Raw genomic sequence first — 23,058 nt, forward strand, 5'->3', positions numbered from 1 at the left:
GCTACAAACTTCTCATGGCCACTATTTCAGCTGGATGTTAAGAATGCCTTCCTCAAAGGAGACTTGTAAGAGGAAGTATACATGGAGTTCCCCCTGGTTTTTATAGTACAGAAGCAGAAAAGAAAGTTTACCTTTTGAAGAAGGCCTTGTATGGGCTGAAACAATCCCCGAGAGCTTGGTTTGATAGGTTTAGACAGGCTTTGGACAAATTCGGATACATACAGGCTCAGTTAGGTTACACTCTCTTCTTTAAGAAGACAGGTCATTCCCTGACTCTACTTGCAGTCTATGTAGATGACATTGTGATAACAGGAAATGACACTAGTGAAATTGAAACCCTTAAACAACACCTTCACAAGGAATTTGAAGTGAAAGACCTAGGAAAGTTACACTATTTCCTAGGAATTGAGGTAGCTCGATCTAAGCAAGGCATTTTCATCTCCCAAAGGAAGTATGTTTTGGATTTATTGGAAGAAACTGGCAAGTTAGGAGTGAAACCTGCTGATACTCCCATTGAGCCTAACCATAAGATCAGTGTAGAAAGTGGAGAACTCCTTGAGGACAGGGCTATGTACCAAAGGCTGGTTGGAAAACTTCCTTATCTCTGTCTAACCCAACCAGATATTTCTTATGTTGTTAGTGTTGTCAGTCAATACATGCATTCTCCTAGGACCACCCATCTCCTTGCAGTAGAAAGGATCCTTGCCTACTTAAAGAGATGTCCAGGGAGAGGTATACTCTTTAAGAATAATGGTCATATGAAAATATGTGTACAAATGCGGATTGGGCTGGATGTGTTGATGATAAGAGGTCCACCTCTGGATATTGTGCATTTGTGGGGGGAAATCTTGTTTCCTGGAGAAGCAAGAAACAAAACGTTGTTGCTCGCTCCAGTGCAGAAGCAGAATACAGATCCATGGCCAATGGTGTTGCAAAAGTGTTATGGCTGAGATCCTTGCTTAATGAGTTGGAGGTTGATTATGAGAAGCCTCTGATGTTGTATTGTGATAATCAAGCTGCAATTAATATTGCTCACAACCCAATACAGCATGACAGGACTAAGCATATCGAGGTTGACAGACATTTTATCCAAAAGCGAGTTGCATCTCAAGAAGTATGCCTTCCTTGCATTGCCTCAGACATGCAGTTAGCTGATCTCTTCACCAAAGTAGTCACAAAAAGCAAATTGAAGACAAATCTACGCAAATTGGGCATGACAAATATCTACTCCCAACTTGAGGGGGAGTGAAGAAATAGTTGGTTAGCCATGAGTGTGTGGTTCCATACCCACACTCAGGCTCTAGTGTGTGTGGTTTCATACCCACACCTAGTAGTTTCTAATTTCTTTTATTAGAAGTTTCTATTTTCTTTTAAGTTGGGTCGGCTGGCATTATTGTTTCTAATTTTTGTTTATTTCCTATTCTTGTAAGGAATCTAAAGCTATAAATAAAGAAGTTTATGGGGCGGCAGATCATTAACCACCAAACCACCCCTTCTTTCTTTTCTCCTCTCTTCACTCTTCTCTCTCTCTCTCTCTCTCTCTCTCCCTCTCTCTCTCTCTCTCTCTTTTCTTCTCTTTGAACCTGTATTACTTCTCTAATACAGTAAATAGTTCTTCTTCTTCTTCTTTCAAGTCTTAGCATGGTCCCACACTTCCTTGGCAGTATCAAGAAACATGTAATTCATACTAATATTGGGTTCCATACTATTCCATAACCATGTGATAATTTGTGCATCTTCTTGTTCCCAATCATCATACTCATGAGATTTAGAGGGTTTTTCCTCCCTTATGTGTTTCACTTTCTTCTTTGCCTTAAGAAAGACTTCTACAAATTTTGCCCAAGGTACATAATTTTCTCCATTCAGTTTAATAAAGGTCATCTGAACATTCAGTTAGTCAGTAAGGACCATCACACTAGTTTTATTGTCACTGTTGTCTCCCATTGTTGAATTCTGTTATTGCTGAATTTTGCACACTGCACACTAAACCACACTGCACACTGAACCACACTGTTCTCATCACTTATTATTACTGAAAACTGCACTCTCTACACCACAATCCTATCACACGACTACCTGAAAACTCACCACACTGTTTGAGGATCACTCCCCCTTCGAATCACACTGAAATTTGCATAAACCCCAACACACTACAACCTGAATTCCCACCATATGATCTGAAACAAACTTATCATTTGATTTACAAACTTACCCCTACACAGTCGACATTAACAAGTTGGATAAGGAAAGTGTTATTAGAGTTGTTTAGGACTTAAGTCCTTATTTAAGTGTCCTAATGGGTTAGTTATGGATTTGTCTTAGTTCTACGGCAATTAGAAGTTGTGTTGGGTCAATTTCCTAGTCCAAATTGGAGTCTGAAAAGGGACATCCGAGTTAGCAAGTCGAGTCTATAAATAGAGTAATTGCAATTAGAGTTGAAGGAGAGTGACTTGATGAAATAAAGATTGGTTTAGTGAATTCTGGCTGTTGCCAGAAGATTTTTCTCTTTCTTTTTTCCCTCTCTCTTATTTCTTCTTTTAAACAATTTGTCTCTTTGTTGCTTACCCTAAGAGCAAGAGTCCTCTTTCTTCTAATTTCTTTCTCATTCTTTGGTAACAGCAACCATTTCTAATTGTTTGTCCATTCATATTCTTCATCGCTAATCACTGACAGCCCTCATTCACCCCCTGGAGCCCACCACCAAATCATAAGTTGGTAGGACCCCTTACCATCCTACACCACCCTAGCACCTAGCTTCGTCGTGATGCCTTGAAATGGTTCACAGCAACCTGTTACATGCCAACTTAAAGGACATGTGCTAATCCATCCTAGTCACTGGTCCTGTGCAGCTTTTTTGACCTGATTTTGAATCCAATGGTGAACACTGTTATCATTTGCTGATCTCAATCAGGCTTTTACTGGTTACTGTGGCATAAGTTTTAAACTGCACCATTCCGTTTACAATTACTGGTTCAGATATCACTTCACCAATGGTCCTTTGATATCCTTTCATTGTATGCATCTATTCAGTTACTTCTTTAATATAAATCCAACCACCACCTTTACCATCCATTTTTCTGCAGCCATGTATGTTAAGGACACATTGCCATCCCCAACCTCCTGATGCTCCCTGTATAGATCCTCTTTGACTGAAATCATAAGCCATAGTTTAAGCTTCATCCCAGCAGAAATCAGCTTTTCATCAACCACGAGATACTGTACATTTGTTGGCAGCAATCTTGTCACTTGGAAGAAAAAGAAACAAGGTTCGTGACACGAATTGTCACAAAAGCACAAGGGCAATGGCACATACCATGTGTGAATTGGTTTGGCTTGAACACCTGCTTTAAAAACTTAGATATTGTGTTTCAATTCCCATGAATCTATATTGTGATAGCCAGGTGATAGTTCACATTGCTTCCAATCCAGTTTTCCATGAAACAACAAAACATATAAAGGTTGGCTGTCACTTTGTCTGGGAAAAACTCTTGGAAGACTATCTCTACAATGTTTGTACAGTCAGAAAATTAATGTGCAGATCCATTTACTAGAAGTCTGTTTTGGGAACGTGCAGTCAGGGGTAATGAAGTCTGTTTTGTTTACTTTAGGACAACATTACAGATCTATCCCTATTTTAATATGTCTCATACTTATCAGGGGCAGAGATTATTCAATTCTCTCCTCTCTTTTCTTCTATTCCTCTTCTCTTCTTCCTTTTCTCTCCTACTTTCTTTCTTTCTCTTTGTTTGTTACAAGTTGAATACCATTTACACAACCAAGAAATGTTAACATACATGCAGGATATTAAACAATACAAAATAAGTATTACGTATAATCCTAGGATCACCAACAATCAGTTGTGAAGAATCCTGATGTTGTGCCTCTTCTTTGCCCCACAAGGGCCTTTCTTTAAATACACATATTTCATATATATATATATATATATAATATAGGTGGGGTCGATTGATTCTGTTTTCATCCTAAACTTGTTGAGCTCTCTTGTACGAATTGAATGTGTGACATGGTATTAGAGCAGGTTACTCCATAGGCTGTGTCTGCTCCATGTTCACTCATTAACCTCTCAAATCTTACTAGTTTCTGGACTCATCGACTGAAGCTAGGGTTGTTTCAGTCAACCCTAATCATGGTTATCTGTATGCAATTTCAGCAAGGGAGATTTTCATAGAACTCTTTAGGAAAACATCTGTTTGAAGGGAAACTGTAACTGGTGTGTTGCCCAGACCTAGTTTACCTACTCAGAAAATCTTATTGTGATTGGACAAGTATTTGGAGATTTCTGATCTCTCCTCTCTTGGATGACAGTTCCTGGAAATCTGCACATCAGGTTGGTGAATCTGAATTTTCTGCTCAATCAGCTATCCTTTTTTCTTGGAACCCTAGTTTTGGTGTACTCTCACTCTATAAACTACTCAGTTGCAGTTTGGTATCAGTTCCGGAGAGTATTTCTTTTCTCTCCAGTTCGACAGTCCTGAAACACTGCTGGCTTGGACTGTTACCACTTAGAACTATCAGTAAGATCTGTTTTGGCATTTTCTTTGAAGGATTTTGATTCCTCCATAGTTTGGCATATCTCTGTGGATTGTATAACTGAGGTGAATGACTATACATATCGGCTGGACCTCATCTCTTTGCTATTTCTCCATGTTGTTTGCTTCAGCCTTGCTGTCAAGGGTGCATCTTCTGAGAGATTCTCTTGGTTGATTGCTGGGATATTGATTTCAGCAGTTGCATAATCTCTGGATCAAGTGTAGAGATTAGTGCACCTTGAAACTAATTATCAGGGCTGTTACTTCACTTTTTAGACTATATTTCTTGATTGAGATGGCTGAAAAGGTGGAACGTTATTCCGGTGAAGTTTGATGGAACTAACTACAGCATGTTGAAGTTCCATTTTGACTTCTTTGTTGAAGGAAAAGGGCTTCAAGGATACTTAAATGGGGCTGTTAATAAACTTGAAGAATCAGACACTAAGGCATTTACACAATGGAAAAATTGTCTCCTGGATTCTCAGTTCTATTGTTTCTCACATTGTTATTCCTACGAGGAGAATACGAACGGCTTATGAAATGTATTCTTAATTGAAGAAAGTCTATCATCAGTCCAATATGTCAAGACAGTACCAAATTGAGTTTGAAATATTTACCTATTGCCAGGGAGATAAAAAGATACAGGAGTATTATGCAGGTTTTCTTGATTTGTGGGCAGAATATGAATTAATTCACATTGAGCTATCTGATTCAACAGAGTGCGTTACGTACCTACAAAAACACTTTGATAAGAGGAAAGTGAACCATCTCCTCATGACACTGATGTTAGACAGTGTGTGCCCTTATCTCCAATCAGATTGATGTACATTATGACATTTATTGTAAATGAATAAAGTACATATTTGATTCATGTTATAGTGGTGTGTTTTTGTGTAATACCCTTAAACTGGACACTTATGAGACTCGTATTAGTTTAGAATGTTCGCAGCCGTTGGATAAGTCTGTGGAGATTTATCCTGCCAAGGCTGACACTGATGTGCCGCCAAGTGTTGGGGTAGCCTGTCTCAGCTGCCAGGGTGAGACCCGAGGTACATGTAGTGTAGGTTTACTTGAAACCCTGAACCGGACCAGATTTCCAGTATTGCCCTGGACCTTGGAGATTGATGGGCAAAACTAGAAAGCTACACCTGACCAGTAGACTCGATTATTATACTGCACTAGGTGTCAGATTGGGTTGTCTTTGATATGCCAATCAGTGAGATCCTTAGAGGGGGTCAAAAACTGGGTATGTTGGGACAGTCCGAGAATTCATCTGAGTGGGTGATCATAGTGATAGGATCAGCCCCTTTGTCAGACAAAGGTAATGATCGGGGATGCACTCTCTCTGATGGAAACCAAGACTGCCGGTAGCCGATTTCAATCGTTGAAATTTGTTTTGCAAAATATATTTATATACGGATATACATATATATATTATGGTTTCAAAATGTTTGCAAAAGATTTTAATTCCCGAGATCCATGTGAGTAGAGAGTGCAATACTGTTCCTTGCAGCTGAGGGAGAGGTCCTCTCTTGTCGGGCAGTGTTTGATCATTATGGGCTGAGAGGTTAAGTGTAAGACCATTGAGGGTAATACCTGATGGGCTAATCTTGCATTTGCCCACAGTCCCTGGGTTTTTATAAGGTGGCTTGGCCCAGGGACCACTTAGTGTAAATGTTGGGCCCATTATGAGCCCATGTGATGGGCTTCAGGGGGTTCACTGTCTTTTCAATGAATTCGGCCAGGCCTTGTAACAGAGGCTGGGCTGAACCCATGTGGCTGATGTGTAGATCAATGTTTGGGTCCCACGCCATACAAAGAAGCTCAACTGGGCAGCAGTTTGGAAGGCCACTAAGCACATAAGGCTTATTGGGCCTAAAGCCCATTTCGAACTGGTTTAGTTAGATTAATTAAAGAGGGGCGCATCTGGGATTGGATCAACAGATAGGATAGGGAGTTATCCCTATCCACTAAGAGAGTCTAGATCTGAATTTGGATCTAAAAAGCTCCTAATGAGATTAGGAGAGAGTTGATCTAATCTGCAGATAAGATAAGAATTTATCCTTATCACTTAAAGAGAGTCTAGATTCAAATAAGGATTTGAATCAGGAAACTCCTAATGGGATTAGGAGCTTATCTCTTTAAGTCTATAAAAGGAGGAGGGGGCGAACCATTCAGTTCATCCCAAACCATCTCAGAGATCAGATCTCAGATCATACAGAGAGAAGACAACAACAGTGTGACTGCGCCATCTTCTCCCTGCGTTCTCCTCTAGTACCGCCTACTGCCAGTTCGATCTCCAATTTTGTAGGAGCGATCAAGAATAGTTCTTGATATCATTCTTTGGAGAAAGGCTGATCTGAAGTCGTGCTCATAGCCTCCATTGAATTCTTGCTGAAGGATTCGGTTCTTAGGAGGAACACTGCTGATTCTGCTCCACCCTACACTGTGTCATCTTCAGTGGGAGCAGTCTTTGGAGACTTCTTTGGGCGTGAACACCTTCATTGGAGGATACTGTTTATTCGTATCAGGTATATCCCTCTCCTACTGTCTTAGTTTCAAATCTGGTTCGGTTCTTGGTTCAAGATTGATCATTGAAAATGTAGATTTTCTAAAACAGGGAATGTGATTCCCAAGTGGGAGAGAGAGAAATTTTTGAAATTTCGCCCTACCTTCTTGCAGGGTTGGCCATCCATATTGTGAGCTTGAGAGCTGTACTTGAAGTAGAGGAGAGGAGAAGAACACCACTGGTATGCTATGAATGTCGAACTGAACTGCCCAGTCGACCATGCTATTATTTATATTTGAATGTAGTACAATGATACAAGTAATTACTAGAATGCCCCTAATTAGTGATGGGACACCCAGTTAACTTAAAACATTAAATAGGCTTAGGCCCATTAACACAGGCCCAGTTATAGGATAACTTAAACTTAAGTATGGGCTAATAAGAACTCTTATCAGCCGAACACTCATACAAAGAGACTTCATTCTAACATTCTAACACTCCCCCTCAAGCTAAGCATGTATATCAATCATGTTTAGCTTGCCAAGTATGTCCCTGAACTTTGTTGCTGCCAGCCCTTTAGTCAATACATCTGCAATTTGCATCTCATATGGAGTATAAGACACACAGAGTTCTCCCGAGACAATTCTCTCTCTGACAAAGTGTCGATCAATTTCAATATGTTTTGTCCTGTCATGCTGCACGGGGATTGTTGGCAATGTTGATAGCAGCTTTATTATCACAATACAACCTGAGAGGATCCTCAACCTTAATACCAAGCTCATTAAGAAGAGTTCTGAGCCATAAGAATTCAACAACCCCGTGTGCCATAGCTCGGTATTCTGCTTCTGCACTTGATCTAGCCACTACATTCTGCTTCTTACTGTGCCATGTGACCAGGTTTCCTCCCAAGAATGTACAGTAACCTGAGGTTGATTTTCTGTCTCCAACAAACCCAGCCCAATCTGCATCAATGAAGGCTTCAATTTCAAGTCTGTTGTTTTTCCTGAATAGAATTCCTTTCCCTGGGCAAGTCTTCAAGTACTTGAGAATTCTTTCCACTGCGATCATATGAGGGATCTTTGGTGAGAGCATGAATTGACTGACAACATGCACTGCATAGGCAATGTCTGGCTAAGTAAGGGATAAGTATATCAGCTTTCCTACCAATTTTTGGTACCTCTCTTTATCACAGTATTCCTCACCTATTGATTCTTGTAGTCCATGGTTTGGTTCTATTGGAGTGTCTGCTGGCCTGCACCCCATCATGCTTGTTTCCTCTAAGAGATCTAGCACATATTTCCGCTGACATATGTAGATTCCTTCTCTTGATCTAGCAACTTCAATCCAAGAAAATATCTCAGATTTCCCAAGTCTTTGATCTCAAATTCTGAAGCTAAGAACTCCTTCAGCCTCTTCATCTCTTCCAAGTCATTTCCGGTAATCACCATATCATCCACATAAACAATGAGTGCCGTAAGTTTGTCATCCTGTCTCCTTGTAAACAATGTATGGTTTGCACTGCTCTGAGTGTACCCCACTTTCTTCATGGCCATACAAAGTCTCTCGAACCATGCCCGGGGAGACTACTTCAAACCATATAATGCTTTCCTTAGTTTACACACCTTTCCAACATCATAGCCTGGTGGAGGTTCCATGAATACCTCTTCATGAAAATCACCATTTAGGAAGGCATTCTTCACATCCAGCTGATGGAGTTTCCAAGAGAAATTTGCTGCTAGTGACAGTAGAACCTGGATTGTGTTGAGCTTTGCTACTGGGGCAAAGGTTTCTTTGTAGTCAATTCCTTCCTTTTGTGTAAATCCCTTTGCCACAAGTGGCCTTGTACCTCTCGATTGATCCATCTTCCCTGTGCTTTATTGTGAATACCCACTTGCACCCAACAGTGCCTTTCCCCTTTGGCAGGTCCACTAATTCTCACGTTCTTGCTTTCATTAGGGCTTTCATCTCTTCATTCATGGCTTCTTTCCACCTTGGATCAGATGCTGCCTCTGAGTACCTGGAAGGGACATATACAGAGGAAAGAGCAGACACAAAGGAGTGATAGGCAGGAGATAAGTGTGAGTAAGAAACAAAATCAACTATGGGATGTCGGGTGGTACAAGAACGAACAGGCTTACGAAGAGCAATAGAAAGATCCAAATCCGAAGTGTGTGAGTCAGAATTACCTTGGATTGCAGAGACAGATTGATCTGAGTTCAACTGGTTGCAATCATGAGGTTGAGGGCCCTTCTTCCTTCTGCTGTATGTAAGTATCTCTTTCTCTTGCCTACTGGACGCCTGGGTGCAGCGGAAAAGAATGGGCGAATTTCAAAAATTTCTTTCCTTCCTACAACTAGGAATCGCATTCCCTATTTTAGAAAACTAATTTTCAATGATCAATCTTGAATCAAGAACCGAACCAGATCTGAACAAAACAGTAGGAGAGGGAAATACTTGATACGGAGAATTAGTATCCCCCAACGAAAGTGTTCACGCCCAGAAAAGTCACCAAAGACTGCTCCCACTGAAGATGGCACAATGTAGGACGAAGCAGAATCAGCAACATTCTTCACAAGAACTGGATCCTTCGCAAGAACCCACTAGACGACAGGTGAGCACAATTTCTTTTCAATTCTTTCACAAAGAACTGAAATCAAGAACGCTTCTTGATGACTCCCACGTGAGTGGAGACGAACTGCTAATGGAGGCGGCGGCAGGAAGGAGGCGGTAGAGAGAAATTGGCGCATTCTCAGTGTATGCTGATTTCTCTCTTCTGTGTTGTATCTGTATCTCAGATGAGTGTATTTTGAGGCTGCCGCCCCCTCCTCCTTTTATAACCCTAAAGGGGTCAGCTCCTAATCCTATTAGGAGATGTTGATCCCTTTAAGTGATAAGGTAGAGTCCTTATCTAATCTGCAGATCATGATCAACCCTCCTAATTTGATTAGGAGTTTCCAGATTTGAATCATATTTAAATCTGGACTCTTACTGAGTGGATAAGGACTTTCCCTTATCCTTTAAGGCTGGTCCATATCTCAGATTCGCCCCATTCAAGCCAATCTAATTAGCCCAGCTCGTATTGGGCTTTTGGCCCATTAAGTGTATGTGCTCACTTAAGCCTTCCAAATTGCTGCCTAGTTGGGCTTTCTCTGTATGGTGTGGGACCCAAACGTTGATTTACACATCAGCCACAAGGGTTCGGCCCAGCTTTTGTCACAAGGCCTAGCCGAATTCACTGGAAAGCCCAGTGAACCCCTTGAGCCCATCATATGGACTCTATGGGCCCAACACTTACACTAAGTGGTCCTTGGGCCAAGCCACCTTGTAACACCCAAGGACTGTGGGCAGATGCAAGATTAGCCCATTAGGTTTAACCCTCAAAGGTCTTAAACTTAACCTCTCAGCCCATAATGATCAAACACTGCCCGACAAGGGAGGACCTCTCCCCCGACTACAAGGTACAATGCTGCACTTTCCTCTTACATGGACCCTGGGGATTAAAACCTTTTGCAAACAATTTTGGAAACCTATAATATATATATTATATAAATATATTTTGCAAAACAAAATTTCAACGATTGAAATCTATTGCCAGCAGTTTTGGTTTCCATCAGAGAGAGTGCATTTCCCCGATCATTACCTTTGTCCGACAAAGGGGCTGATCCTATCACTATGATCACCCACTCAGATGGGTTCATGAACCATCTCAACATACCCAGGTTTTGACCCCCGCTAAGGGTCTCACTGATTGGCATATCAAAGATGGCCCAATCCGCCACCCAGTGCAGTACCATAATCGAGTCTAGAGGTCAAGTGTAACATTCCAGTTTTGCCCACTAATCGCCAAGGTCCAGGGCAATACTGGAATTCTGGTCCGGTTCAAGGTCTCAAGCTGATCCCACACTGCATGTACCTCGGGTCTCACCCTAGTGGCAGAGGCAGACCACCCCAACCGACTTGGCGGTACATCAGTGTCAGCCTTATCAGGATAGGTCTCCCCAGACCGACCCACTGGCTGTGAACATTCTAAACCAACACAAATCTCACAAGTGTCCGGTTTTAAGGGTATTACACAGAAACACACCACATGACATGAATCAAATATGCACTTTATTCATTTACAATAAATGTCATAAGTGCATCAAACTGATTGGAGCTAAGGGCATACAAAACTGTCTAACAGTACAAGAATAAACAGGCTTACGGAGAGCAATAGGAAGATCCAAATCCGAAGTGTATGAGTTAGAATTACCTTGGATTGCAGAGACAGATTGATCTGAGTTCAACTGGTTGCAATCATGAGGTTGAGGGCCCTTCTTTCTTTTGCTGTATGTAAGTATCTCTTTCTCTTGCTTACTGGAACCTTCAGGAGCATCTGCTGTATCAGGAGAAGTAACTGGCACAGTGGGAGCCTCACTAGGTTGACCCGGAATGTCACAGCTAGGATTAGTGGAAGGTGATGAAAGGGGAACAAACAAGAAGGGAGAATGAGAATCCTCTTCCAACCCACTAGTCTCCCCCTGAAGAGGATTCTGAGAAGACTGGAAATAGGGTTGAGACTCAAAAAAGACTACATCTCTGGTAACATATTTTTCTTGGAGACAGGATCATAACACTTGTACCCCTTTTGTGTAGGAGAGTACCCAAAAAATATTCCCTTTGTAGCCTTGGGATCCAGCTTGGTTTTCTTTGGATCCTTCACATGTATGAAGCATGTACAGCCAAAAACCAGTGGGGGAAGAGGAAATTCTGGAAGAGTGGGACACAAAACAGAGAAATGAGTCTTCATACCCAACACCTTAGATGGCATCCAATTTATCAGGTATGATGCAGTGAGTATAGCTTGAGACCAATATTGCTTGGGCACTTTGTGTTGGAATAGTAGGGCTCGAGCTGTCACTAATAAGTGCCAGTTCTTGCGCTTAGCAACCCCATTTTGCTGAGGGGTGCTAGCATAGGATGATTGGTGTAACATGTCTGCATCTTCTATGAATGAGTTCAGGGATCTTTCAAAGTATTCAACTGCATTGTCTGACCGGAATTGCTTAATCTTCTTATCAAATTGTGTTTCAATCATCTTGCAAAAAGCCATAGTTATCCGTGGTACTTCATCTCGTCCTTTTAACAGATAAATCCATGTGCACCGAGAATAATGGTCAATAAAACTGATAAAGTAACGGAAGCCATCAATGGAAACAATGGGTGAAGGTCCCCAAACATCAGAATGAACCAAATCAAAAGGAGCTCGAATTTCATTATTAGAAGTTGGATACACTGTTTTACATTGTTTTGACATTTGACACACATCACAAATTAAACTCTGACTTGGAATTCCCTTAAACAATTCGGGAAACAACATTGCTAAAGAAGAGAAAGACAAATGACTTAGCCTAGCATGCCACAGGTGCAGCCTAGCTATTGACTCCACACTTTTCGGACTAGTAGTAGCAGAAGCTTGTAGGGCTGAGCTGATGTCTGCATCAAAATAGTAGAGGCCCCCATACTCATGACCACTCCCAATTGTTCTCCTCGTCAATCTGTCCTGGAAGACACAATGAGTAGGAAAAAAAGTTATACTGCAGTTCAAATTTTTTGTAAGCTTTGAAACAGACAAAAGATTTGAGGTAAGACTAGGAACATGTAGGACTGATTTAAGAGAGAGGTCCTTGCTTAGGTCAACCACCCCCTTTCCAGAGATGGTGGAGAGAGACTCATCAGCCACTCTCATCTTATCCTGGCCAGACAACAAATGATATGAAGAGAATAAGGAGGACATATGTGTCATATGGTCAGTTGCTCCGGAATCAATCACCCAAGAGGTGAAATCAATGGAACTAGTTGCACTAAAGTCAGAGACTGTACCTGATCTGGCAAGAGAGGTGGAAGCTAAAGAATTGTTCTTCAGACCGGCTAATGCCCGGCTGAGAATCTCTACCTCACTAGCCGTGAAGCCCAAAGTACTTGGTCCAGAGGAGTCGGTGACCTGCCCTATGGAGGAAGAGGACACTGTCGGAGTACTTTGTGAGTTGTCACTACTGTTGTTGGTGGCAAGATTCCCACTTGCTGTGTGACCCTTATGTTGTCTTTTGTCCTTTCTCAAAGTAGCTGGCTTCAGATGAGGATACAAGACCCAACATTTCTCCTTTGTGTGTTTCTCACCACCACAATGGGTACACTTGAGGGACTTCTTGTTTGGATATCTATTTCCCTTAGTGGAGACTAGGGCTGAATGTTCTCCAGATAGTTCAGTTGCCTGTGTCTGGGAGTCAACTTGCATCTCCCTTCTCCTAACTTCTTCATTCCTCACCAGGTAATAGACATGGTGAAGCTCCGGTAATTCATCTCTCCCTAGAATTTGTGACCTTATACCCTCATATACTGGGTCTAGGCCAGCTAGAAACTTAAAGGCTCTGCTCTCTTCAATTTGCTTGTCATGTCTCTCCTTGTCCCTGGCATTTTCCCAATCCAATATCAAGTGATGATCAAGCTCTTCCCAAAGGCCTTCCAAGGTTGCAAAATATGTTGCCACGGACACGTCTCCTTGCCTTAGGTCTTGGATACTTTCTCCCAAATCTTAGCGGCTGTGGGGAAATGATGAACAGTTTTAGCCACCCGAGGAGTCATGGAGGCCAACAACCAAGACATGACTGTGGCATTCTCCTTGCGCCACACGACATGCTCAGGACTGCCAACTTCAAGTTCTTTCTTGTCTCCATCCAGATAGCCTGTGAGATCACGAGAAGTAATGAACAGCCTTGCTGAGACGGACCACTCTCTGAAGTTATATTCATCCAGCAACACGTTTGTAATCTGTAAACTGTGCAGATTAGGGTTTTCCAGGTTAGAGAACCTTGCGGCAGGTCTGTTATCTCTGGAGGAAACTTCTCCGGATAGAGAGGACATGCTGACTTCAGTCTTAGAGTAGGTTTAGAGCTCGCCGAAGTGTTCACAGTGCTGGACAATCTGGAGCTGGCAGCTCCCTAGGTAATCTTCACTTGAGCTGAAGCAATTCGGGTACAGCAGTGGTGGGAGGTTCTGGAATGATAACCAACCTGAACTTGGAGTTGTTTACCACTGTGCTATGCTGGTTTTGCTGGGGCTTCGAAGCTGCAGTTGTGGAGAAGCTCTCCCCCTTTCGGCTAGGGCTAGGACTGCTGAAATCAGTCCTCAACTAGGTCTGTCCTATACAAACCTCTCTTAGTAGCCAAATAGCTACTATTTGCTGAAAAAGGAACCTAGTAGGACATCCACTTCTGGGCCTTACCTCCCTTGAGCCCTACAACCAAGGGAAACCCTAGGTTCGAATCTGCTTTGTTCTCTTACAACCCTAGTTTTTTAGCAACCCAGAAAAGAAGAAAGAAGATGGAAAGAACAGCAAGAGAAGAGAGAGTAGAAGCTAGTGCGTCGGCTGAAACCAAAGAGAAGCTAGTGCTCTGATACCATGTGAGCTTGAGAGCTGTACTCGAAGTAGAGGAGAGGAGAAGAACACCACTGGTATGCTGTGAATGTCGACCCAGTCGACCATGCTATTATTTATATTTGACTGTAGTACAATGATACAAGTAATTACTGGAATGCCCCTGATTAGTGATGGGGCACCCAGTTAACTTAAAACATTAAACAGGCTTAGGCCCAGTTATAGGATAACTTAAACTTAAGTATGGGCTAAATAAGAACTCTTATCAGCTGAACACTCATGCAAAGAGATTTCATTCTAACACATATGATGGATCTCTCATCCCTTCAACTGAGACCTAAAAATGAAATTATTTGGTCCAATATTTTGAGTAGGGGTACACTACCAGATTTAGATTCTATGATGGGAGAATTGCTGGGAGAGGAGACTAGACTTATGACTGCTGCAAATCTGGAAGGGAAGCAATTTGAATCTGGGGCTGAGACAGTTTTTAATGCACAAGGGAGTAAGAAATCTGGTGGAAAGGATATGTCTAAAACCCAATGTTATGAATGCAAAGGTTTTTGACATATTGCTTCACACTGCAAGAAGAAGAATGTTTGCACATATTGTAATCAACATGGTCATATCATTCCAAATTGCCCTGTTCATCCTTGTAAAGGTATTATAAAGAAGAATTAGCCATGGGCTTACCAGGTATTTGAAGGACAGACGATTGATGTTCCCAGTGTCAAAGGTGAATCTTCTGCTCCCATGAATAGGAAAGAGATACGAGAACCGGTATAGTCTGCTATCTCATCTACATTTTCTGTTATTGGCTTATCTGGTGAGTTCTCTGGTTATTGTTCCTCTTCCTCTCATGTTTGGATAATTGATTTTGGGGCTACCAATTATATGATTGGAGCCTACCCCGAACCATCAAATAAATCTTCAGAAACCCATTGTAAGCATATTGTTGCTACTAATGGCAAGAAATTGAATATCATTGGGAGTAATTATTTGTGTTTAAAGCTCTCACCCTCGGCTTCCCTTTCCCTTACCAAAACTTTCTTTGTTCCCAAGCTTACCACTAACTTTGTTTCAGTTGGTCAATTGGTTAATGAAGGTTACATTCTAACTTTTTCTTCTGATGGTTTTTCCATTCAGGATCAGTGCACTGGAAAGGTGAAAGGGAAGGGGTGTAGACTGGGCCCCTTGTTTGCACTAGAATTCGAGGGATCTCAATCAGCGCAATCATTTGCTTATTTTAGTTTTTCTTCATTGATGAATTCCGGTTTAGGTTAAAGAAATGACACTTGGGATTTATGGCATAAAGTTTGGGTTACCCAAACTCTGAAAAACTTAAATTTTTGTTTGACTCTGGTTTCATTAGAAATAAAATTCCCTCCTTGCAAACTTTTGATGCATCTTGTGTTACTTGTTGTTTGAGTAAGAATCATACCTTGCCATTTCCTCACAAAGTTGAACATGCTACTTCGCCTTTTGAAATTATACATAGTGACATGTGGACTTCCTCTGTTGTTTCACAATTGGAATACAAGTATTTTGTACTGTTCATTGATGACTACACTAGGTACACTTGGATCTACTTGCTTAGACACAAGTTAGAAGTTTTTCCAACCTTTTGATTGTTTCATGCTATGGTCCGAGTTCGGTTTCAATCTAGTGTTCGTATCCTATGCTCAGACTTAGGGGGGGGGGGGGGAATATAATGATGGTGAATTTTTGTCCTACATGAGAAATCTTAGAATACAAGTTCAACCATCTTGTGTTACTTGTTGTTTGAGTAAGTCATACCTTGCCATTTCCTCACAAAGTTGAACATGCTACTTCACCTTTTGAAATTATACATAGTGACATGTGGACTTCCTCTGTTGTTTCACGATTAGAATACAAGTATTTTGTACTGTTCATTGATGACTACACTAGGTACACTTGGATCTACTTGCTTAGACACAAGTTAGAAGTTTTTCCAACCTTTTGATTGTTTCATGCTATGGTCCGAATTCGGTTTCAATCTAGTGTTCGCATCCTATGCTCAGACTCAGGGGGGGAATATAATGATGGTGAATTTTTGTCCTACATGAGAAATCTTAGAATACAAGTTCAATGGAGCTCTCCAAACACTCCTCAGCAAAATGGTGTGGTAGAACACAAGAATGGACACATCCTTAGCATTTTGAGAACTCTTCTTCAAGAGTCACATGCACCGCTTTTATTTTGGGTGGAGGCAGCTAGTACAGCTGTGTATCTAATTAATTGTGTTCCTTCATCTGTTTTGGCTAACTTGTCTCCTCATCAAAACCTATTTGGTTGTCCTCCCAATCTCTCCAACCATCATGTTTTTGAATGCTTATGTTTTGTACAGCTTCCTCTTAGGAACGTTCTAAACTCTCAGCTCAGTTAGTTATATGAGCCTTTGTGTGGGGTATAGTCCCAACCACAAAGGATTTCTTTGCTATGATCCTTTTGCCCGTCACATTCGTATTTCTTGGAATGTCATTTTTCTTGAGCATATTTCCTTTTTTTTTTCAGGAGTACCCAAGTTATTTGCAACTTTTGCTTCTGTTTTGTATGACTTTGATTCATAGGTTGCTCCGTCTTCAACAATTATGAAGGATCTTATTTTTTCCCGTCGCATCCATACTTCGTGGAATGTCATTTTTCTTGAGCATATTTCCTTTTAAGGAGTAGTCAAGTTTTCTGCACCTTTTGTTTCTGTTTTGTATGACTTTGATTCACAGGGCGCTTTGTCTTCAACGGTTGTGAAGGATCTTCTTGTCTTCACTCACAAGCGAGTTAGCGGTCCAACACCTACGCCTACGACCCTCCTTCCTCCCGGTCTAGATCTTCAGCCTGCCACCAATAACCCCATAAGTGATACCTCTATTTCAGATTCTTCTATTGTTCCATTTGTTCCTTTGCGACGTTCTACTCGCCTTTCTAGACCCCATGATCATTATGGTTTCCCTTCAAACCATAGTTCCTTTTCTGCAATCTTGTCTTCCACAGATATTCCTCATTCTTACTAGTAGGCCATTAGCAATCCCCACTAGAGAGATGCCATGGATGCAGAGATTCAAGCCTTGCATAAGAATGACACTTGGGACCTTGTCCCAACTCCTTCTAATGGCTTAGCAAATGGGTTTATTCTATCAAGTTGAAATCTGATGGTTCCTCAGATCGATACAAAGCCTATCTTGTGGCTCGAGGTTATACACAAGAGTATGGCATTGATTATGAGGAGACATTTGCTTCGGTGACCAAGACCACTATAGTTCGTGTTCTTTTAGCCCTCTCTGTTGTGCACTTCTGGTCTATCTATCAATTGGATGTGAAAAATGCCTTTCTACATGGACATTTAAAGGAAACAATATACATGAAACCCCCTCCGAGGTACTGTAGTGATCCATCTCTTGTTTGTCGCTTGAAGAAATCTCTCTATGGGCTGAAGCAGGCCCCTCGGGCATGGTTTGAGAAATTCAAAGATGTTGTTGTGGATGTCAGGTATAGTCAGAGTGATTCTATTCATTCTCTCTTTGTTTAGAAAAGGCCTCAGGGTATTACAATTCTCCTCTTGCATGTGGATGACATGTTATTGACTGGAGATGATATAGAAGGAATTCAAGACCTCAAGTCTCTTCTTCACATATCCTTTCACATGAAGGACTTGGGTTAAAGACTTGAAGTCCAAAGAAATCATCAGGGATATTTTATTTCCCGACACAAATATGCTTTGGTTTTGTTAGGTTGGCCGGCCTTACAGATAATAAGCAAGTTGATACTCCCTTGGAGCTGAATATTAAATTGTCCAAGTCAAAAGGTCCCTTACTCATTGATGCCTCCATCTATCATCAACTTGTGGGGTCCCTTATATATCTCACTATGACTCGACTTGACATCTCTCACGCGGTTCAGGTTGTCAACCAGTTTGTCTCTGCTCCACGTCAACCCCATTTGACTGACGTACATTGAATTATCTGCTATGTTTGTGGCACTTTATCACAAGGACTATTATTCTCCCCATCCTCTCCTATCCATTTGAAGGCCTATGCTGATGTTGATTGGGTAGGTTGTCTTGACGCTCATCGCTCCACTACTGGGTGGTTTATGGGTGATTCTCTTATCTCATGGAAATGGAAGGAACATAAACTATCTCCAAGTCCTCCACAAAAGTTGAATACAGGGCAATGTCGTTGGTGTGCAATGAAATTGTTTAGCTTAAATTGCTACTTAAAGACCTTGGTCATCCTATCCCTCTGCATGCAAACAACACTAGTGCTATAAATATTGCTTCTAACCCTGTCCTTCATGAAAGGACGAAGCACATTGAGGTGGATTGCCACTTTATTCAAGATTTGTTTCTTGTTGGATCTATCTTTCTTCCTCATGTGGCATCTAACATGCAGATTCTTGACATCTTCACCAAGGCCAAGACGAGATCCAAACATCTATTTTTTATGGGAAAACTGATGCTAATGCACTCACATCAGTTGAGGGGGAGTGTGAAGAATGCTGATGCTGTACCTTATTACTATAGTCCTTGTTGTACAGTATCATGTTATTTCTTTTTCTTTTATTTTCTCTTCTTTGCCCCATAAGGGTCTTTCTGTAAATACACATTTCATCTCTCTGTCTCTATATATATATATATATATTCTGACTCTCTAGGATGGGGTCGTTTGATTCTGTTTTCACCCTAAACTTTGTGTTGAGCTCTTTTGTACAAACTGAATGTGTGACATTAATCACATGCAAAACAAGAATTACTACCATATATACAGGATATTAAACATAAAAATAAGCATTACATGCAAAGAAAGACAGCAGTCATTTCTTACATTCAAGCTAAGAATTATTACCATATATAATTCAAACAGAACAAAATAATTACTGCAAACCCAAATAACCATGAATAAACAGTTATAAATCCAGCCAAGAAGGCATATTAGAAAAGACTATACCTTAGCCCTCCACCACTAACAGGGGAATCATCAACTTGGGTTCCACTTGTAGACAATACAGAATTCAGATAGCCCATAATATACAATAATAACTTTCCAAACTACTCAACTTGTTTCTTTCTTAGATGAAAAGGAGACAATCAATAAAAGAAACACAGATTTGAAAGAAAACCAATAACAAAGAAAATGTCTATTAATAAGCTGAATTGAAACCCAAAGATCTCATTAATTGCCACATCATCTCCATTCACGATGTTTTAACCCTAATCTGCATGAGAAAGAATTTCCAAATTAGAAGTCACACAAAAGAAAGATTTACTTGAATCAAATCTCAAAATTTAACAAATTACACCCAAATTAAAAGAACAAATATTCAAATTTAGAAATAAAGTTCATAAAAAGACAAAAGTACAGATGAACCAATCAAACTTTAATGATTACAACTAAATTCTGCTTTTTGCAGTGGAGACCTGAGATCAAATCCCACTGCCACTAGGGTTTGGGGGACGGGCTATCCCTCGTTGTGTAACCCAATGAAGCAAAAGAAAAAAGAATAATTCATTGAAGAAATTCCAAATGAAATTGATCAAAAAAGAAAAATAACTCCACATGAAGAGAGAGAAATTTAAATGGGTATGTGAGGAAAAAATGCAAAACATGATATGATGCATTGACGATTTGGGTTTGACAAGAGGAATTAAATAGGTGATGCAATTTTAGAATTTACAATAGCTTATAATATGGGAATAGTAAACACACATTTTGAAAAGAAGGATGGACATTTAGGCTCAGTTTGGAAGGAGTACAAATACAAATTTGTAGAGTACAAAACCTTGTATTTTGTATTATTTTGTATGTATTTGCACTGTACATATTTGTATTTATACTCCTTCTAAACTGAGCATTAATAACATTTAAAAATGTACCTAGTGCAAGTGAAACAGACTTTTGTCCTTATTAGGAGAGTAGAATGAATTATGTGTAAGGATTACAAAATTATTCCAAGGGAAAACTTAACCACAAAACATAGATTAATAGTTGTAGATGTGTACACTAAGAAATGGAAGAGAAATAGGAAATAAAATAGGTGTTCAAGAATTAGGTGGGCAAACCTAAAAGGAGAAAAACTAGTACAATTTAGAAATAGGCTAACAGCAAAAGGAAAATAGAATTCAGATGGAAAGACTAATGATATGTGGCTTGAAATGGCTTATTGTATAAAGAAAGTAGTAAAAGGACATTTTAGGATAATTTAAAGGGAAACGACAAAGTGCTAAAGAAACTAAAAATGTAGAGGAATGAAGATGCTTATTGTTAGTGTCGACTATATAGGGGTATTTTAGTCTTTATATTTATGTTTAAAGCTGATGTGTAATGTTATGTTAAGTGATGTGCCCCATACTTAAGTAGGGATATAATAGTCTTTTGTTAATTGGATAAAAACATATAAATATAATCTGGCTGACTAGAGGCAGTGTCAATTTTCTCTAGTTCAAACCAGAATTCTCTTCTCTTCTTCTTCTCCTTCTTCTAGTCTCTCTAATACTTCTTCAACTCTAATACTAACAGAATTCTAGTGCAGATCAGATTTATATCATTTATAATATTATCAAAGTAAAGCAAATATATTATCAAGATTGTAAAAGACTAAAAATGTAGAAAATTTGGAAAAATATGAAGCTATAAGAAAGGAAGTTAGAAAGAAAGTAAGTGAAGTTAAACTTAACTTCCGTAGAGGGTTGAGGGATGAGGAATCCTTATCAGCTTCTGAGTTTTTATTGTTACTTGATTCTGTTTGCTTGGACCCACTCAATTCTGATAGGAGGTTTTGGACTTTGACTCCGAAAGGGTCGTTTACTTGTGCATATTTCTTTAGATCCCATTGCTCCAGTTCCTTTCCTCGGGCTTTCCCAGTTAAGGAAGTTTAGTATAGACCTATTCCCCCAAAAATAGCTGTTTTTTGTTGGGAAGTTTACTACGGTAAAATCAATACGATGAATAACCTGCAGAAGAAAAGACCTTTCTTGTGTTTATCCCCTAACTGGTGTATTTTGTGCAAACTGCAGAATGAGGACTATTACCACTTATTGATTTCTTGTCCTTTTTCTGCAACCATTTGGAATTGGGTATTTGATTTGTTTGAGTGCAGGTGGAACTTGCTAGCTGAGGTAAATTTGCTGTTTTCCCCATCTACCTTTGTGTGGACCACAAGAAGAGGGAGAATTATGTTGAAGTGTATAAGAGCAGCTCTCCTTTGGACTATTTGGTAAGAGAGAAATTCCAGAATTTTTCAGGAGAAGAAAAGAAGCATTCTTGAGGTCAAAGAGTGTATTTTTACAAGGACTATTTTGTGGCTGAAATCCTTAAAGCTCTTTGAAGATTACTCCTTTGAGGATTTATTGAGGAATTGGTCTGCAGTTGTCCTCACTTCCTCTAGGAAGCCTAGAATTCAAGTAACTTGGACTCCGCCGATGGAGGGTTTTGTTAAGCTAAACTTTGACGGAAGTAGTCAGGGTAACCCAGGACCGTCTGGGATTGGTGGTGTACTAAGAGATGAGAACAACAACATCATTGCCCTTTTTTCAGGATCGGTGGGAATAGGAGACTCTGTGAGGGCTGAACTCCTAGCTGCGGCACAGGGAGTACAGATTGCTTATCAACTTGGAGTGCAGAATTTAATAATTGAGGGAGATTCCAAGGTGGTAGTAGGATGGTTGGCTGACCTGGGTACTGTCACTTGGGACTTTAAGGATATTTTAAAAAAGGTCAAATGGCTATTGAGGGACATGACAGATAGATTTCAGTGGATGGGTAGATCGGCTAATGCCTTGGCTGATTATCTTGCTAAACAAGGGTCTACTCGGGTTTCTTTGTATTGGGCTTCTCTGTAATTTTCTTTATCCTTTGTTATGCTTATTAACTAAAGGGTTGATGGTTTCCTCCATCTCCCCGCCTTAAAAGGGGAGGTAGCATCTCGTGCCTCTCCCTAATTTGTACTATTGGCTATGATTTAATAAATCTTACATTTCACTGATAAAAAAAAAACAAAAAAAAAGTTAAACTTAAGGCGTGTAATGGACTCTATCATAAATTAGGTACCAAAGAGAATATTGAATTTATAAACAAGCAAGGATGAGAGAAAGTAAAGGTAGAGATTTAAGGTTTTAAATTGTGTTAGTTACATCAAAGAGTCTTGATAAAAGATGAAGAAGTCAAGAAAAGATCTAAAAAATTATTTTTGAAAATTTATTAAATAAAAAACATGTAGAGGGTACCAATGGAGGAGAGGTTAGTAACTCAAGTTGTATAAAAATTGGCATGTACCTTCACAAAATTAGAATTATTGAAGTGAAGAAGACACTAAATAAGACAAAGGAAAAGGTATTAGAACCTAATGGTGTGGAAAGGTATGGGAAAGCCATAAAGGTAGTTGTTGAATTTAAAAAATGTGAGACTGGTATGGCAGATTGGAGATGGTGGTTAGGGTGGTCGATGGTGTTCCTAGAGTCATTGTGAAAGGATGGAGCTCTTGAAAGAGAGGCTTGATACAAAAGCTGCTTGATATGCGAGTAAGTGGGGTGCTGTCTTGGAGCGGAAGACTTGGGTCTATTGGTCAAAGCC

At 40.2% G+C, this 23,058-nt stretch overlaps 1 protein-coding gene across 3 annotated transcripts in view; it reads right to left on the bottom strand.

Annotated features, from left to right (window-relative positions):
* The window catches only part of LOC104590247 (putative protein phosphatase 2C 59), a 67,868-nt gene that overhangs the window by 39,060 nt on the left and 5,750 nt on the right, over positions 1–23,058 (bottom strand). For all 3 annotated transcript variants that reach the window (XM_010248825.3, XM_010248824.2, XM_088892714.1), the window contains exon 2: positions 19,438–19,705. In XM_010248825.3, coding sequence (XP_010247127.1) covers positions 19,438–19,514 — 77 coding nt within the window. In that variant the 5' untranslated portion in view covers positions 19,515–19,705. The remainder of the gene's footprint in view (positions 1–19,437; positions 19,706–23,058) is intronic.

This window comes from Nelumbo nucifera, chromosome 8 (genome assembly GCF_055504915.1).
Source record: "Nelumbo nucifera cultivar China Antique chromosome 8, China Antique-T2T, whole genome shotgun sequence".
NCBI lineage: Eukaryota > Viridiplantae > Streptophyta > Magnoliopsida > Proteales > Nelumbonaceae > Nelumbo > Nelumbo nucifera.